The sequence below is a fragment of the Paralichthys olivaceus genome, chromosome 3 (assembly GCF_024713975.1).
Source record: "Paralichthys olivaceus isolate ysfri-2021 chromosome 3, ASM2471397v2, whole genome shotgun sequence".
Classification (NCBI taxonomy): domain Eukaryota; kingdom Metazoa; phylum Chordata; class Actinopteri; order Pleuronectiformes; family Paralichthyidae; genus Paralichthys; species Paralichthys olivaceus.
The window spans coordinates 23,789,847-23,803,146 of NC_091095.1; the positions used below are offsets into that span (position 1 = coordinate 23,789,847).

At 38.9% G+C, this 13,300-nt stretch overlaps 1 protein-coding gene across 1 annotated transcript in view; it reads right to left on the reverse strand.

Annotated features, from left to right (window-relative positions):
* Positions 1-13,300, reverse strand: part of LOC109625363 (uncharacterized) — a 103,125-nt gene that overhangs the window by 68,810 nt on the left and 21,015 nt on the right. Inside the window, exons 5-7 of the mRNA XM_069522553.1 lie at positions 13,164-13,263; positions 6,081-6,216; positions 2,426-2,491 (exon numbers count right to left, since the gene is read on the reverse strand). Coding sequence (XP_069378654.1) covers positions 2,426-2,491; positions 6,081-6,216; positions 13,164-13,263 — 302 coding nt within the window. The remainder of the gene's footprint in view (positions 1-2,425; positions 2,492-6,080; positions 6,217-13,163; positions 13,264-13,300) is intronic.

Sequence of the window (13,300 nt, forward strand, 5' to 3'; positions counted from 1 at the left end):
TTTGGACAAAAGTCGAAAAAGACCAATTTAGGCTAACTTTTCAGGTTCTTCATTTGAATAGCCAGAGCACAGGAATGCAGATGAGTCATTTTGAATATACCAAAAAATAACAAACAGGACAATGGCGATGCAGACGAGAGGCGGTGAACTGAAGCCAGACTACAGATCAACTTTATCATTAACATTAAACCAGCAGAGTCATTTGTGCTCATGAGACATGTCCGTTAACTTTTATTAAGAATCCTACATTTTATAAATGAGGCCCCAGAGTCTATCATTAGGACATTTGCAATCTCTCATGCAGCCCTTCCGGAGAATGTCCAGAGATTCTGCAAAGGTCAGTGCATGTCTGAAACCAGTTTTACATGTTTCCTTATGAAACTTGAAACATTAGCAGTAAATATTCATCTAATTAACTCTAGACTATGATTACCATATATTATATTACAACAAGACTGCTTGAAATACAATATGTCTAATCAGATACTCTACTTATCTGACTTATTGACAATAGTTCCTCAATTTATTTACCTTCTATTATGCTACAAACTATTTATTCTAATCAATACTACATGTGGCATCTATTGTACTTTTTCCCTGTTAAAAGGTTTTTGGGTAGTTTTTCCTGCTCTTGTTGAGGGTTAAGGGCAGAGAGGTGTTAAAGCCCTGAGACAAATTGTGATTTGTGAATATGGGCTATACAAATAAAATTTGATTGATGATTGATATTGAATATTCTGGTGGTGAGAATATTGTGTGGCTTTTAAACGTTTCAGATTGCTTTAGACATTTAATTTCAGATGATGAAAATTGTCTGCAAAACTTGAAAACCTCTAAGACACATTTTGTTAATTAACAATTTTAAAAGACTGACTCATGCCAGTCAATTAGATGGTTTACCCTCTTGACAGTGGCAGTTACACTGTGGGGTAAAGTGAGTGACAGATGAGAAGGCTTATTCATTAAAACTTCAGACTGGGATTAGTCATTAAGGCAGAAAATAAAGAAATAAAACAAATCCTGTGATAATGGAATATTTTTGCCTCAGGGAAACATCGCTGCTTTGTGTGTGTGTGTGTTTGCTTTAATTAAAAGAAATGCTACAAGTTCATGCAATGCTTTCAGCGCCTCCCACTCTAGTGGGCAGCTGCTGTATGTCAGGGTTGCAGAGATTTTTCAAAAATACTGTAATAAGAAAAGAGTCTTATTGTGAACCCGTGTGGCCTTCAGCAATTCTACACTGACAAGTTTCTTCAACTTTTTGCTTTTCACGAGAGAAAGAAGAAATGATGACTGACTGACTTTTAATAATCCGTGTTTCCACCTTGGCTATGAAAACCTGCATTGACACTACAATCTCTTAGCAAACTCATTCAAATACATTTCTTTCTACCCAGTGAAAAAATGTATCCAATTTTTATATAAGAAATCTCTGACTCACTCATTCAGTCAAACACTTTTAGGAGCTGCTAACTCTAAAAGGAATTTAAGTCAATTATACAAAACTGAACGATAACAGAACCAGGAGTGGTACATGGGAAAATATAAAGATTACTTGAAACCCTCTGCTCACAGAATCATACTGCATGAAACATGCAACATTTTAGCTCACAGGAGAAAGAAGCGTCCATCCTTATAGGCCCAGGGTTTAAGATTTTGTGGGATTTATCAGTGTCACTTTCTGCTTCAGTTCAACATTTTTGTTAATGTTACTGTACTGTTCAATTACTTTTGTTTTGTGTCTTAATAAGGCCCCGCCCTAGTTAGTTACACCTGTGACTTGTTATTTAATTTACTTTTGTTATTTTCTTGGTGTAATTCCAGTGTTTTCCTCGTGACTTATTGTTCAAGTTTTGTTGTGGACTTCACCTTTAAGTGTTTTGAATTCCTTCATCTGACTTAACTGCATACGTGTACCACGATTTGTGTGTCTCATTAAAGACTGTTATAAAGTCCTTGTGTGCATCTGCATTTGGGTCCTTACCTGGTTCCAAACATAATAATTAGCAGAAATGGAATACAATATTTATTATTGTTACAACTAATTACACCTAAGCTGCACTGGATGTGTACACGTCACACAACCTCTTGCCTTTCATTGTGGTACCCAGGTCAGGTAAGAGCAGTCACACAGCTTGCGTGAGACATGTGTCTACCATGCATTTGGCTAAATACCGTATAGTCCTGGCACTTAGCTGAGTACATATACAACACTGACTCCAAACAGGTCTTTTCACATTTGCATGTTTCTACATAGGTTCCCCTGCACACTTGGGGTGAGGATGTGTTGAGGATTACTCAGTTACTCAGTCACTAAAGTGTCCAAACTGAACCTTGAAAGTGACACTGAAATGAAATGATCTAACTGCATCACATCAATCACAAACAAAATGTGGCTGGTTGTTTTTGTAAGCGGAGGACTTACCTGACATTAAGAAGAGCAGCGTAGGCCTCACTGCCAGCCAAGACATAACTAATCCCAATCGAAATACTGGCGAAAGACAGAATAAGAGAAGAGAAAGAGGAAAAGAGAGGAAGAGAAAAAGTGGGAGGCAAAAGCAGAGACAAGAGAGGTGGTTAGATATTGAACAGTGATTAGTCATCTACTGTTCTGGTTAATCCCCTCTAAGATAAAGTCAAAAGTTGAATACGCACTCCTACGTTGTTCAATGCACTTGAGGCAACTAACAGCCGTGAGATTTCATTTTAAAATAATTTCCTGTTTCAAGGGAAGTGCTTTGATCCTCCACAACTTTTCCGTCTTATATTTGCTCAAAACAAAAGTTGCCTTTGGGGGATTCTTAAAGCAAATGTTTTGGTCATATGTACTTTAAGCATCACGCACTCACAACAAGCCCCAACACACGTTTAAAAAATACTGCGCCTCCGCAAATGAGCTGGGTGTTGCTGAACGTTGGAATAGATTTTTTTTAAATAGGCTTCAATCTGAAGAGAAAGACAAGACAGGTTTTTGAAACTCAACATCTGTGAGGTTCCTTGTAAATTTAAGCCTCTAATCTTACAACAGTTGATTGTTGAGAGTGGGAATCCATTAGTTTCTCCTGACAGCTAAGCGTTGTGTTGGAGAGCTATGTTCCACCCACACTTTCAAATCTCCCCTCTTTCAAATCCTAAAAAAGGAGAAGCCCAAAAATGTTGTTAAGTTTCATGCATGCTAGACTCTTTGTCTACAGCAGTCCAAGGCATATTTTATATTTTTCAGAATGTTTAACTTCCCAAAGATGCAAAGCAAAAATGAGAGAAGCTGTGAAGCTGCAGTATGATGATTCAAACCTGAGATCTAAAGGGACGTCCATCAGGGATTAAGGGCTGTTTTATGATAATTTAAATAGAAAACCTATTATCTATTTAAAAAGTTCTTCTCTCCTGTACTAGACTTATCTTGTACACAGCAGTTTTTATATCGTTTTCATATATTTCATTGGATGAGTTTGCAAAGAGATAGATTGGTTTTCAGGTTTTAATATTAAAGGTGAAACAGGGATTATTAACACACAGATGGGTGACAAATGAAAGGAAGAGCCCAACATAGCATCACTGTGTTCATCCATCAGGAAGCTGGAAAGTCTTTTCGGTTACTGCAGATATAGATTTTGTAAAAACAAAAAAAAGACTATGAGCTGCTATCAAAAATAATGATCAGCAATGAAAAAAAAAAATGCAATGATCCTTTGGTATTTCTATTTGGAAGATTTTTTCCCCCTTTATTCCTCTGCTACCTTCTGCTATTATCCACTCATCTATTTGGGTTTACCTGTGATGTGTCACTTCTCTGCGTGTGTGTGTGTGTGTGTGTATAGATGGTATAAGGCTGAGAAAAAAATGTAGCCTGGTCTGATGAAACGAGATTTTTGCTGAGGTTAATAATAATATAATAACAAAACCAATGATCCAACCCATTTATCAACAGCACAGGCTGCTGGTGGTGTAATGATGTGGGGAATGTTTTGTTGACACACTTTGGAGCCTTGTCTCAGTCTATTTGAATATTGATATTGACCATGTCCATCACCATTGTCCACATTTTACATCTTCTAATGGCTGCTTTGATCTTGATAATGCTCCATGACACAAAGCAAATGTAGTCTCAAACTGGTTTCAAGAACATGACAGTGTATTCAGTGAACTTCAGTTGCCTCCACGCTCATCAGAAGTGAATCAGGTAGAACAGGATAATGACGGGGCAGCTAACTAATCTACAGAAATAATGTGATGGTGTCATGTCAACATGGAGCAGAGAAAAGTTTCCAAAAGTTTCCAACATCTTGTGGAATCAATGACGAGGCTGGAAACTGACCCAATGTTAGTGGTGTTCCTAATAAATTCCTCAGTGAGAGCATATGATCGATTATTGTATTAACTATTAAACTACATTTATTCAGCAAAATATTTGTTTTTATACTACTGAAAATGCTTGGTCTGCTAGAGAATGTGGCTAAAGCAAACAGTGTGCATTTGCATGTGGCCATATGCATTATATGTGTTATACAACATCTCGTCCATGTAGGCCAGTACCTTAAGACCAAGGGGCACCAAGGTTAAAAGATACAGGTCATGTTTTGTTGTGTGTGTATGTGTGTGTGTGTGCGTGTGTGTGTGTGGTTGAGGCCTGGCATTGATCGACCACTAAGCCTCCTTGAGCACAATGAGGGAACTATTGATTAGTCAGGTGTTACAGAGCTGCTCGCACACTGATAACAAGACCTTCCACAAGCAACTCTGAAGCCCCCCCCCCCCCCCCGTGCCTGTACGGACACACATAAAAAATAAAAATAACCCCCCACACACACACACAAATTGACACACGATTCATTCTGTTCTGCAAGCATTGCACACAAACAATACAATCCCAGACTGGTTTATGCCTGTGTATCACTGTAGCACATAACACAGCAGACAAGTGAAGACTTTAGCCTTTAAAATGACTTTCCCACACAATTCCTTTTTTTTGAGTGGTGCAAAAAGACCATACGTTTGGAGCCATGGGAGAAATAGATACAAAGAAAAAGAAACAAGTCGTCCATTAGGAAAATCATGCCTTTACTTTTATAGCAGACAGTATGTTTTGTGTGTGTGTGTTTTAAACTAGAGTGTGTTTATAAGTTAAGAAAGCACTGCACAGCATTTTTCTGACGGCAACAGCTGCATAGCATAGCCTTAAATACACTGAGGGCACCTCTACATAAACCAGCCACAGTTTTGATTCAGAACTTCAAGGCGCAGTTTCATTTACCCGCTGTCACAATTTGAATTAAGGACAGAAAACAGTGACTGAAAACAGGTTGGTCACTTTAAAAAGTCTGTGGACTGCAGATGCTGCAGGACTGATCATATTTTATCGCTATTTGGCTCAAGCTTTAACTCTCAGGATCTAGAGACGGTGCAGCAGCAGCCAGTGATATAAAGTTTGAACCTCAAGGACAGTTTTTACACGAGTCTGCTGCTCTTGCCTCGATGAGAGGAGCTGTGCTGCTCCACAACACTGACGCTGGAAAGACTCTCTCATAGTATATGATATATATATATATATATATATATATATATATATAGCATATACATAACTTACATAATACACATTACTCTTATTCTTTGCATTATAACACTTGTCTGTCAGAGTTGAAATATGATGGTTACACAACTGTTCCTGATCTCTCTCTCTGTTCTCTCCCCTCTTTTCCACCCATCTCTCCTCTCTTCCCCTTTTTTCTCCGCTCACCCCAACTGGTCGCTGCAGATGGCCGCCTGCATTGAGCCTGATTCTGCTGGAGGTTTGTTCCAGTTAATGAGGGAGTTTTTTTCTCTCCAGCAGACATGTACTGAATATGTTGGGTGAAGAGATTATAACATATTATTGGGAGACAATTACATTTTTAAAGGCAAAATAACGCACATCTGGAATTGGAGAGATTGGAGCTGAGAGGACGACGATGACAATTGAAACTGAGTGGGTGGATTGAAGTGATTAGGGACAGAAACACATTCTGCTTCTCACTTCCTACAGTCAGTGTATGACTGGCAAATGCTGCAACATTAACAAGATCATTGCCATGGTAACTTACAACTGGAAGAGGAGGATGCAATTGAAGGCGTGGCTCATGGGCCGTGAGAGGAAGATGTGGCCGAGCAGATGAAGGTTAGGCCGAAATCCTTCCTCCTCGTGCAGAGAAACTGCATCTGGCTGCAGCAAACCTGTATCTGAAAGAACCAGAGAGACGGAAGTACAAGGCTGTCAAACAAGATGCAAGTCAACAAATTACAGCTGCTTTCACACATGCACTGAAGTCTGAATAATCTCCTGAAGTTATCTATAGGTGTTGTATATAAGAAGGCAAATCTCAGAGTCAGTTTTTCCTGCCAGCATCAAAGTTAAAACTCAGGATAATTTATGAGAAAGCCCATGTGAGAAAACAGCATGAGATCCTCCGCAGGATTAGCTATGAGCAAGTGGGCGTGTTGATAATGTTATGCAAAACAAGAAGAATACAAATATCTCATGATGAAAAGAAAGGTGACAGACGCTGACAAAGATGTCAACTTGGAAAGATGAGAGATTCAAGAACAACAAGACATCGCTGCAGTGGAATTTATATGTCATGTGCTGCCTCCTGCACGCCGCACCATCAATCACTTGAGAAAGTCTGGACTTTGCTGACATTTTCCAGAGTTTGTGTCTGAAAAGCTTTTAAGTGGTGCTTCACTGTTCAAAATGATATGCGACTCCTCATCACAGGTTATGGCCTTATTGTAGATATGAAAGTGAGTTTATCTTCTCCTTATTGTTTTATTTGAAGGATTTTTAAGGATATTTCATCAATGTAAAATAAACAAAAGAGAAGTTTCTGATATGTCAGATTTTGTCTTTTATGTAACACCTTCAGATGAATCTTGAGATCCTTGAGGGAGTTGCCTAAGAGACGGGAACATAGATCATGAATTGTTTCTTTCAATGTTTTCAGGAGACAGAGATCACGAGCCAGAGATGATGAGTGAGACAAAGGTTGAAAAGAATGATGAGCCAAGCTTTGTTTTAGTGTCCTGTATCAGAGCACTAGGCTGCCACCACACTTTTATCACAGTCAACCATCCAATGCACAACTTAGCTCCAGAATATCATTCGTTATTTTTATTATCCTGCACACTGGCATAGCTGCACAAGCAGGGTATTGTTTTCACTCCTCTGTGTGTGTGTGTTTAGTCAAAGGTCAAGATGAACAAAAACCTGGTCAATAAATCCCATTTAGATATATGTCCACAGATATTAGGGCTAAAGAGATACTCTAAAGACTCTAATGTTCAGATGATGTTTACCCATCATTTGGTTATGATGTCATATGATGAGTGACGTCACGGAGGAGTCACAATGAAATCAGAACATGAGGTTATGCATGACAAATCTTCCCACGTGTATCTCCTGTCCTAAAGCTTATATAGGTAGACCATTTACAATGACAGAAAGCTATTGGGTTGAATTGATGAATGAAGTTGCAATTAGTAGGAAAATGACAAATAAACTCTTATCATAGAATAGAATATAAATCTTTTTGCATGGAAATCATCTTAAATCTTTTACATAAAACATAATCTTTGCTGACTTTTGCTCATGCCCCCAAGTTTCCATACCAGCATCTGATGATGTAAGAGATTATTATCACTTTTAACTACTAGACCACCTTCAGGACTTCACTCACCTCAAAGATTTGCATTGTCTTTATTGAAAATGGAATCTAAGTTTTCAGTTAAGTTCAAAATAGTCCTCTTTTTGTTTTTGTCCTCTTTCTGCTTCCCACAGTTATGGAGCATTGTTGGCTGGCAAATTTATCTCCAATGACAATGTTACTAGGCTCTTGAACTTACATAAATCATACATTATACACTGTCACCAACAACACTGCATACATACTGTTTTCATGCCTATGTGCTGGCGACAGCAAGTGGCTGCAGGCATTACGTTTTCGAACTGTCTGTCCGTGCCATCCTCATGAACATTATATCTCAAGAACGCCTTGAGGCAACTCTTCATCTTCCCCACAGACTTTATCCGTGAAACAAAGAAAAAGTTAAAAAGCTGACACTGCATGATGTGAAATATATATCTTTGTCAACCAGTGTCCCCCCCATAAAAACAAGCGATTGTTTAATTGAATCAGACAAAAATGTGTCTCGACCATAAAAGCTGCATGTGCATGCTGTGCAGTTGCTGGCGTCAAGGACTGGCACCTTTGTATTTTATTTAAACTCCAGCACTGGCACAGATGGTGATGTAGGTGTGCTTGTGTGTCTGTGCCTGACTTTTATTTAATGGACTTCTGCATTGCCATTAATATAACATGCTCATTTTGACTATCATGTTAAATAATGTATTCTCTGCCAGGACCACTTACATCAAAGTTATTACACCATAAACATGCAGTACAATTATAATGGGCTGTATGGCACCCTCCCGGTTAGTTGTAGAACATTGTCCAAGTTCAGACGAGACGAGTCAGCATTTTAAGGATGCTCCAATAATCTCCAAAAATAGAAACACATTTTGAAATTAATACTTTAAGTAAAAATGAAAATCATTAAAGGGACAATGCAGTACCTGCACATACCCTAACCCTACCCAATCAGCAATGCTAACACTTTTATAATAATGATCATTTATGCCATATGAGGTCAAAGGATTGGACCCTGACACACATGATGTGGTGTGATTTTCTGACTTCATTGTGAAATCATAATGTAAATGGTGTGTATCTGTACAGTGCTTTTCTAGTTTTGATGACCACTCAAAGCCTTACAGTACAGTTTTTGCCATTCACCCATTTACACAAACATAACTGCAGTGCATTAAGTTATATAGAACAAATAAGCCCTCATACAATGTGGATTTTCTGTCAGTGGCCGAACCAAGCAGCTTAGAAATAAAGGCCTAAGACGCTGCTGGTGCATATAATTGCAAAATGTGGGGTAAACCCTTTGTAAAGGTTTCAGCAGAAATGGCTTCATTTAACTTTAGGGCTAAACTCAAGCAAACTGAACCTAGTTAAGTTAAAAACTCAGCAATTATCTTTTCACGGATAAGTGAAAGTTTAGACAATAAACAGATGGTATTCTCAGACTGTCTGGAGAGTTACACTACGTTGTGTTTGGTGAATATGTGGAAGAGTCCACTTTCTTGCCAGTGCCTCTTTATCCATAATGTACTTCAAAAGGTACAGTAGATGAGACATTTTGCATCTTGAGTAATTTATTTTTATCAATAATGCCATCACGTTATCTGTGTTAATCTGCTTCTTCTCAATTTACACAGATAAAAACAATCTGCATTTACCTTTTATTATGACCCTATGTTCCATACAGTGCCTAGAGAGGACAGCGATTTAAGAGCTAGATCTTAAGACATTTAATAACAGGGATTGTCCTAATCCTCCATAGACACATCCAGCCATTACTAGTTTCTATTCCAGACAGCATGGCAGAGTACAGTGGTCTGTAGATGTCACTTACTGCGAATAAACATGTGCAACGTGTTTGTTTTCTTCATGTGAACCTGTGAAAATAAGCAGTTATGCGTGTGGGCTGGTGTGGTTATCCATTCAGAAGTGTAATGAGAGAGCTTGACATTTTATTAGCAAATAACAGGATCAGCCTGCAGTGAGCCTTATCGCTAATCCACCAGTAATCATGGTTGAATGGTTCTCTGCATATTGTCTAATATCCCCGAGGGTCTGCAAGTGTAAAAAACATCTGTATAGATTTTTGGCCACATGACGCTCGTAATGGAGATGATAAAAATAGACAGACGTGAGCAGGGGGGGATTAAACCATAACAACAGAATATCAAATCATCCTTTGGCAATTTTACTTTAGCACAAGCCAGTGCTCATGCAAACCAAGAGCAAGCACTAGCTGCACTGGTGCATGCACATGTACTCGCACACAGTATATTCTCCGATGCGTCTGAAGGCGACAAGCCCCCTGATCTGACAAAATCTAAAGCTTCATGGATAATGTGAAAATATCTTTTTTTCAAGAGTTCTAATGAAAAAAAATAACACTGCCTTGTATTTGATGTGCGATAACATCAGACTGTGTTACCACAAATGCTTCAGCATTGAGGGAAAAGTGAAATAAACAACTGGGTCCAGCAATTTAAGGACACCAGGAAAGGGAGGGATTAAGCCCTGTGATCCACAGCAAAGTTAAACCTTCGTGCACAAAATGCTACATTTGATTGACAGAAGCTTAACACTGACTGAAAAAATACAGTTAATGCCATTCGGTTGTATCTCTCAGTCAAGTTGCAGGAAAAAAGAGTCTGCATGTTCTCCCTACACCTGCGTGGGTTTCTGCGAGTTCTCCAGTTACCTCCCACAGTCCATAGGTGTGAATGTGGGGGTGAACGGTCAACTGTCTCAATGTGGCTGACTGGCCACCTGTCAGTTGTTTGGTCTGTGGTAATGCTAAGTTTGGTGAAGCTTGACTTATTACACAGAACCCTTAAATAGAGAATCATTTGTAATTGATGTTGCTTGAAAGGACAAGTTGTCATTCACCCGCCCATTCTCGTGATTGACAGTGGCACATACATTGATGAGTCCCGGCTCCAGCAGCTGCCTTTCTATTTAGTTTATAAATATAGAATGTAGAGCAGGTCCTGATTTAACACTGCACTTTCTGTTACAATACAAATGCTTGAGAAATAATAATAATAATCTTTATTTAAATAGCACTTTTTAAACACAGAGTTTACAAAGTGCTTTGACAGCAAAGCAAGAAAAGTAAATATAAGAGAAATAACAATCATGGAATGTGCCAGAGAACCACACTGAGGTCAGATCGTCAGAAACAAAGTAGTGTTCAAATGAAATGAATATAGAGCTATGTGGCATGAAAACTTGAACACATAAAAGCAGTAAATTGACAATAAAAATAAGTGAACAAGTAAAATAAAAGGTGCAAAGAAAACGACCATATCTATAAAAATAGGATTTATGAAGTGATTTAAAAAGAAGTTGCTGACTCTGCAAGCCTTGGGTTCGGGAGGCAGACACGGTCAACACTTTTAAGAGTGGACTTAAGACTTTCCTTTTTGATAGAGCTTATAGTTAGGGCTGGCTCAGGTCATCCCTTAGTTATGCTGCTATAGGATTAGACTGCTGTTCTATACACGTGACATCCATTGCACGTCTGTCCGTCCTGGGAGAGGGATCCCTCCTCTGTGGCTCTCCCTGAGGTTTCTTCCACCTTCTTTTCCCTATTAAAAGGGTTTTTTGTGGGCAAGTTGTTCCTCACTCGAACCCAGGTTGTAAGGACAGAGGGTGTCACTCCCTGTACAGATTGTAAAGCCCTCTAAGGCAAAATGTGTTTTGTGAATTTGGGCTATACAAATAAAATTTGATTTGAATTGATTTATCTCTTCAGGTAGGTCATTCCAAAACTGAGGGGCTCTGATGGCAAAAGCACCGTCACTTTTAGTTTTCAACCTCGACTTTGGAACAGCCAGCAGGGCTCTACCTGAGGATCTAAGGCTGCATGCTGGCACATAAGGGGTCAAAAATTATATTATGTAGCTTGGGGCCCAGGACCCCAGTGCTTTAAAAGTGATCAGTATAATCTTAAAATCAATTCTAAAACAGAGAGGGAGCAAACTGAGAGAAGCAAAATCAGGTTGATGTTGCATTTTAAGACCAGTGAGAAGACAGGCTGCTGCGTTCTGAACTAGTTGGAGGCGGGAGAGTGACTTTTGTCTTATACCCAGGTAGTTACAGTATTCCAGTCTAGAGAACACTAGTGTGTGAATAACTCTTGTCTGGGTGTGAAAATATGAGCTTAATTTGGGAGATGGTTCTGGTTTTTAAGAAGCAGGACTGGACCACTTTTTAAATTTGTGCTTTTGAAAGTAAGTGTTTGGTCAAACAGAATTCCTTGGTTTTGTTTGATATAGAAATTGGTAATCGCAATTAGAACATGAATTCTTGAGCAATGGCAAAATAAGGTGTTTTGTGACCTACTAAATGTGATAAGTTCATCCAATGAGTCCAAGTGCACCAAGAAATACCCTCAAGGAGGTATTGAGATATCCTGTTCACGAGAATGGGACATAACACCTATGGCCATAGCTGTTGATGGCAAGGAGGTATAAAAACAGTGAGGCAGAGGAGAATGGAATTAGGTATGCTCTAGTGGTGAGTTGAGTACAGTGTTGGTTTATTGGATCAATGGTGTGGAAATATAAGTAACCCAGGAGGAAGTGTTGAGACACTGAAGAGCATCAACAAAATAAGATGGACCAGAAAAGTCTGACCTGATCAAGAGACTTGTTTGCCTGTAACGAAAATATGATAATATACTTGCAACTTGGCGACTTCTTCTGATCCTCAGTTATATCTTCTGGTTAATGCTTTAAAAGTCTTATAAATTTGATTTTTATATATTCACTTTATTAGGTGTGTGTATCTTGCCCCCAGAGAACAATTTGATTAATACCTCAATATGCAATCAGTGATCCAAAGACTCTAGTTAGGAGATCAATATAATTCAAATCAGCTATGTCCCCATGCAGCAGTTTACGATGCAATTCAATACAGTGTGTTCCAACAGCCCTGACACTGTAACCTGACTTATCATCATCCTGAAACTATTAGAATAAATAAATCTTAATACCTTTTAGTCTACTTAAGGAAAAAACTGCTTTTTGTAAGAGCAGGACAGCTGGAATATTGAAAATCTATTAAGGGAAGGAATATGACTCAGTCTCAATGTCTGCATATGAGTGCAGGTTCAGTGTGACCAAGCATCCTGTTGCCTATTTGGATCAGCAAGTCGGACCACAGTCTTAAGATGAGCTGGACTGTGAATACTGTGACAAGACGTTCAGATTCATTCCTCTCTAAAATAAAGATGATCTGTTGTTCACTGCAGTCTCCTTTATCGTGTATTCATCAGACCAGTACCACAGAGTTATCTGTGTAGTCCATGATTAAAAGGTCTTACAGTACATGTTACTGGCGTGATGTCATTTTATTGTATCATAACTGTTTATGAGACAGTCACTTCCTGCAGTAACTCACCGTGTCTCATGCTGAAATTATATGAGGGCCTGAACAGAAGAAAAGGTCATGTCTGTGGTGTGTGTCGGCCCCACAGATTCTTACCTGCTTCTGCATTATCACCCTCATCTTCATCTTCATCCTCTGTGAGACCTGGATCCTCCACGCACACCCGATTCATCACAATACACTCTGCCACATCTGTCTAAGACAAACACAGCAAGATTAGAGTTACATATTAC